Source organism: Poecilia latipinna, unplaced genomic scaffold, assembly GCF_001443285.1.
Source record: "Poecilia latipinna isolate Pla-1442-1.1 unplaced genomic scaffold, P_latipinna-1.0 Scaffold598, whole genome shotgun sequence".
NCBI lineage: Eukaryota > Metazoa > Chordata > Actinopteri > Cyprinodontiformes > Poeciliidae > Poecilia > Poecilia latipinna.
In genome coordinates, this window is record NW_015113214.1 from 279,118 (window position 1) to 285,117 (window position 6,000).

The 6,000-nt window shown below is 39.1% G+C and overlaps 1 protein-coding gene across 8 annotated transcripts in view; it reads right to left on the bottom strand.

The window, feature by feature from the left end:
• nav2a (neuron navigator 2a) overlaps positions 1-2,821 on the bottom strand; it is a 119,871-nt gene extending 117,050 nt beyond the window's left edge. For all 8 annotated transcript variants that reach the window (XM_015042651.1, XM_015042645.1, XM_015042652.1 and 5 more), the window contains exon 1: positions 2,089-2,821. In XM_015042651.1, coding sequence (XP_014898137.1) covers positions 2,089-2,286 — 198 coding nt within the window. In that variant the 5' untranslated portion in view covers positions 2,287-2,821. The remainder of the gene's footprint in view (positions 1-2,088) is intronic.
• Between the last annotated feature and the right edge of the window lie 3,179 nt (positions 2,822-6,000).

Genomic DNA, 6,000 nt, shown 5'->3' on the forward strand with positions numbered 1-6,000 from the left:
GTCCAGAAACACTGGCCTCCTGTATCTTCTCCTCAAACTGCGTCCAGATCCGTCTCCGAGCGACGTCACGCTCAGAGTCACACTTACTGGACAGGTTGGCACAAACACAGACGGGGAGACAGCTCCTTCTCCCGCTGCCTTACATGGTGCTGGAGCGACTGCTCTGGCCACTGCAGCCCTGCTACACACAGCCAATATTTCAGAAACGCAGCTAAACAGCCACCCTGGCGTCCCGCTACGGCTCCGTTCTGGACAGCAACGTCCCACAACGACCAGCTTCCTTTCAGGAAATCAATTGAATTCAAGCAGAATTCAACAAGGCTACAGTTTTCTGGGATTATTTAGAGAAATCAGTGAACTGCTTATATACTAAAACAACTGTTACTGACTGTTTTTAAGGGGGATTGGTCATGCAAAAAGTCACATTTTGCACATTTTTATGCTTCTATTTGAGTTCCTACTCCTTTTAAAAACAGCACAAGCTCTTAAAAAACACTCAGGCATTTTTTGGCAATAAGTTGATGTTTTTTGGTGCATGAAAAATGAGTCATTTCAAAAAACTCCTGATTGTTGAGTGCTACTGCGTTGTTACCTAGCAACACAACCAGCAATTTTAGTCATCTTGTTTTACTGTGGTACGAGTTGTACCACAGTAAAACAGAAAACATAAGTTTTTTGTTGTTGTTTTCATTCAAAAACCACTTGCTGCATTCTTAGTGATTGTGCAAGAGGCTCCACTTGTGCTTTTCAAAGGTGTACAGTTGTATAACCGCATCTGTTTGCAGCTATTTTCACATGTGATTGTAAAAGTTGAGTTGGGCGTTAGCTTGCAACTTTTCCTTTATTTTACGAAAGTCCTAACTGGCAGTTTACTGACTACTGATTAATATGACTGATATGTTTTGAAGTGCAGTTTTGTTCAGAAAGACTTCAGTAACCATTCTATATAATGTTTTGGTTGTTTTGTTTATTTATTTTTGAATATTTAAAATATCTTCCAGTTTTGGTATGTAAAATGTTTTGTGGAAAAGAAATTTGACTAATTTTTGAGGGTGTACTTGCATAAATAGGCCTTTATCATAAGGCTGAACAATAAATCAGTAACAGCATATATCATCAAAACCACGTCATCAATATCAGTATTAATAAGTAATACGTCTGATACAGTTTTCAATAATTTCACTGAACTACAATCCAGAACCGCACAGCCTTCTGGGAGGAAAGACATTAGCTGCTCAATCTAGCTAAGCAAGGTTGGTGAACTAACTCACTCACTATCTGGTTACCTAGCAACTCACTCACTCTTTGGTTACCTAGCAACAACCTGTTCAGTAACTTGCACAGCTGCAGTTTAAGGTTTCGCCACCATGCCTCAAAAGCCATAAAAAATAAACGATGTGGAGTGAAAATTGTGGATAAAACCAGATATTTAAAACAAAAAAAACTAATCAATAATTATCAATATTGACTGATATAAAACACTTCTATCGTGAGAGGTTTGACAGTCATGTTAGCTCTACTTTATCATTATATTAGCTGAAAATGGTCTCAAAACAACAATGTCATTGTTTATACCAATAACTTCTGGAAAAATTTATCGTCCAGTAAAATCTGTTGTTGTGTAGACCTGTTGCAATAAGCAATACATCAATTAATCGCATTATAAATGAAAGCAAATTCAATAATTTACATTTATTGTTTTTCTCTTCTGGTGCTTTGTTGTTTTTTTTAAGTATAATTTTGCTTACAGAGACTTCATAATTAGTTTTATTCATTGTTTATATTTTGTTTATTTAGTTTGGATTTCAAATGTCTTCCACTTCCAGTGTTAGAATTTAAAGTTTATTGGCCTTTGAGAATGTGTTCTTGCATCGTTACCATTTATAAACAGTCTCAAAACAATATCAGTTATCACAATAACATCTGGGGCAATTTATCGTCCAGCAGAATTTGTTGTCCTTACAGCTTTTTATTTGCATTTCTTATTTTGGTAAAGTTAGAAATCACAAACCAAGACCGAACAAAATGTGACAGAAATGAGAGAGTTGAGTGAGAAAAGCAAAGCAGGTGTGGATGATGTTGACACACCTGAGGGTTTCCAGTTGCCTCCGACTCCGGAGAACTCCTTGGCGGTCTGGTGGACACCTGCCGGCTCTTGAGCGGCGCCGAAGGCAGCGCTAACGCCGACGGTCTGCTGGGGGTCTGGGGGATGGGGAGGGCACTGTGAACCGGTTTGGGTTTCGGGAGTCCTGACTTCATGGCTGAGGCCACCAGGATGGCTGGCATCTTCTCCCCCGAGTCCACCAAACGACTGAACCACCCTCCACTTCCACTTCCACAGATTTCTGCTCACTCACTTCAGATCCCAGTGTTCCCAGAACCGAGCAGCACACACCAAGGTTGCACCTGATTGAGGTACAATTTGTCAGCGTTCGGCTCTTTGGCTGCAGAGAAGTAGGGAAGCCTTGCCAACATGCAGCACAGTGGGGGGGTTAACCCTCACATTTCCACCTGTTTCCCATTACAGGCAGCTTCGACTCAAAAAACACAAAAAAAAATGTCCAAAGATTTCTGCAGAAAAACCAGCAAATAAATCCCAGGGAGGAATCCCCAGTTGCCTTGCGGCGTTGCAAGAAATCCCTTCCACTCACCTCCAGTTCAGAGTGAGTCGGCAATTAACCAAAAGAACCCTTCATCAGCTCCTCTTCCTCCTCTTGAATGAAATAACTGCCTGAAGTCGTGGATTTGTGAAGAAGAACAGAGCGGAAACAGATGGAGAGAGGCGGCAGCGATGCAGCAACTGTTCGCTTCAGCGACTGCCCCGCTTGTGACAGCGCAGCCTGAAAACACACTCCACACACTCTCTCTCTCTCTCTCTCTCTCTCTCTCTCTGCGCTCAGCAGCAGGTGTGGCTTAGATCAGGCTGACATATGTGGAAACCGGCTCAACACACACTGGTGGCGTCTTCATCCAGCCTGCCGCTCTCTGATCCCGTTTGGCTTAACTCCTCACTCAAACGCCACATTTATGAAGCCGCTTGCTCTCAACTCCGGTCTGAAAACAATGTTCCAACGTAGCAAGTTTGATCTGGGAATTTCTTTATGAGAATGATCAAAATGAGGTAAATTAGTTGCGCAGTATTCAATTCTGAGAAAAAAAAAGTCATAATTCTGACATTAAATTTATAATTCTAACAAAAAAGTAAAACTATATAAACTAGTTTACTTGTAATCCATAGTGCGTAGGAGAACACCAGGTTCAATTATTGGATATTTTTGTTATTAAAAACTTGTTTTTAAAAGTTATTATTCCCTGAACAGGTTAGGATATATTTATGGATGATATAAAACATGTTAATTACATATTTTGCACGAAATCATTCTTATATAAAGAGATTGTAGTCTGATCAGTTCTGCCTATTTTGAGCTGTTTTAGGGTCTCCAATACACTATTACTCTCATAATAGTACTATAAAGGGTCAGTATTTTGAATTTTCCTGGAGCAATAATATAATTTATAGCTAATCAGGCAACTTTTTGCCATCAGTGGTAATAATAATGCTGTACATATCAAATATGACTTAAAAGAAATTTTACTTTGTAATTTATGCCTTGAAATTGAGGTTCCGTCTCTTTAAGAAGCTCCTGCTCTTTCTGAAGCTCCGCCTTCAGGAAGTCACCACAACATGGCTCCTCTATGAACCCTTTAACGACATTTTTACCAACCTTTCACTGAGAAGTAGCTCCTATAATGAGCTCAGCAGATGTGCAGTTCCACCAGGTGTTTGCTAATTGCTGCTGGCTAGTCTGAAGGAGCTGAATGAAGGCGGAAGCTCTGAAGATTGGAAACTGCAGCTCTGAGAAGGAGCTTCATCCTTGAAAGCAGAGCTAGGTTCAACCAGGTGTTTTGCGCAGCTGGATGGTTGCCATGGAGACTAACAGATTTCTCAAACATGCATGAAAGAATCAAAGCAACACTTCAGGTGTGGTTTTGATGAGGGAATAACATCATAAAATAAAAAAGTCAATTTTACATGACACTTCCCCTTTAAAACCAAATAAGTTGCTGCTGGCCATGTTCCCCAACTCAACATTTACACTATTTATTTTTTTTTTTTTTTGAAAAGCAGAAGTGGAGCCTCCTACACAACTAACAAGAGTGCAGCAAGTGGTTTGTGGATGCTAAGCAGCCATTGTACAGTGCATACAGTGATAAAACCAGCTGACGAAATGGGCTGGAACTCAGCTTGGGTTGCTAGGTAACAGGCAGAATTCTGCTGGGGTTGCTAGGTAACGAGCAGTGTTACATTCCGCAGATTTTTGAAACTGCTCATTTTCCAGACACCAAAAAAAATCATTAACTTATTGCCAAAAAACAGGTTGGTGTTTTTTTTTTGTTTGTTTTTTTTTTTTTTTTTTAAGTTTTGGGCTGACAGACGTGCTAATCAATTACTGAATTGACTGAAGATTGATCACCTATAATGCTGCATTGGTAAAACAGAACGAAAAGACATGCTACCTTTTTCCTCTGTTCCTCTATTGTTATTTAAATTTAAATTTTAAATCGTTTTTTTAATTCAGCTTTATGTTCACTTTATATTTGTATTGCTGTAGCATCAAAAAAATATATATATATATTAACATTATTATCAATCTCCTCACACACACCAGGATAGATTTTGTTGTTTTTTGTTTGTTTGTTTTTTTTGTTTGTTTTTTTTTTGTTTTTTTGCTCATCCCCATCCTACTGGCACAGCTAAAACCCTTCCAGTAATTTACTCTGCAATCACTGTTTACTTATAATAACAGGGAAACTATGTTCAACTCTGCAGCTGCCTACAAGAAACAACCCAAGCCAAACGAATTAGGAGAAATTACTAGCATCAGAGCCACGAGAAAGTGCAACTCTTGTGCTTTTACATCTCAGAATGAAGAAATCATTTTGCTTCATTTCTTGAATGTAATATTTAAAAACCGACTCTTGTGGAAGCAGGGTGAATATGGTAATCCTAATCCTGTTATATTAATCCCAAATTATGCTAATGCTGATATCTGATTATGTCTAAGTGCCATGATTTGCATCTGTGTGTTTTTAGCAACATAAGGGCTTGAGAATCCAAATAAATCAAACTATTCATCCAGGTTTTTCCAAACCAGTAGCCTAAAATACCTGAAAAAAAGTACTTTTAACGTTCCTGTTCAAAATCTATCTTTAAATCTGCCTCAGCGTAACACTACAAGCCTTCCTTTCAACAGTGAAACATATAGGAAAATACATCAACTCCACCCTGGCTGCCTCAAATGTCATTCTCTCATTTGGAAATGGAAAAAAGGAGAAATCATGCGAAGCATAACAAGGGAAATTTCCATTATTTTCCTTCCCCTGTGATGATAAACATATGTCAGACCCACGTGGATCACAGAGCTGCACTTCACAGTCACAAGAAGAAAAAGAAAAGCAGTGAAACGTGATTTATGCTGCAACCTTTGAAGATACCTGATGAGAGTCCAGTGGAGTCTAATAATAGAGGCTGTTTGGCAGTAAATGGGCGGTATTGACAGTAATAAGTAGGACACCCACCACTGTGCTCTGCTGTATGTTTATACTGTATTTCTCCCAGAATAATAAACATTCATGTGGGGTAGGTGGTGGGTGTTTTCAGTGAGCTGCAGTCAGATTCATGTCAACAGAGATTATATAGGAACTCTATAGGAGGCTTGCTTAAATATGTATATCTGGGTGCAGCTCTGCAGAGTTCTGACATCTGTGCTCAAAAAAACACCAGCCCAGGCATCTGTGTTCAGTCTATGCACCGCTTAAAAAAACACTAAGGTGCTAAAGAATGTGGCGTATGGAAACGTGTAGTGCAACTACAAACGTAGTCATCACTTTACAGTGAATATCAACACAATTTGTTGGAGCAAAAGTTGAAATGTGCTTAGATTGCAAGATTATCAAGAATAGTCCACATTAACATATTGCAAAAACAAAAAACTTTAC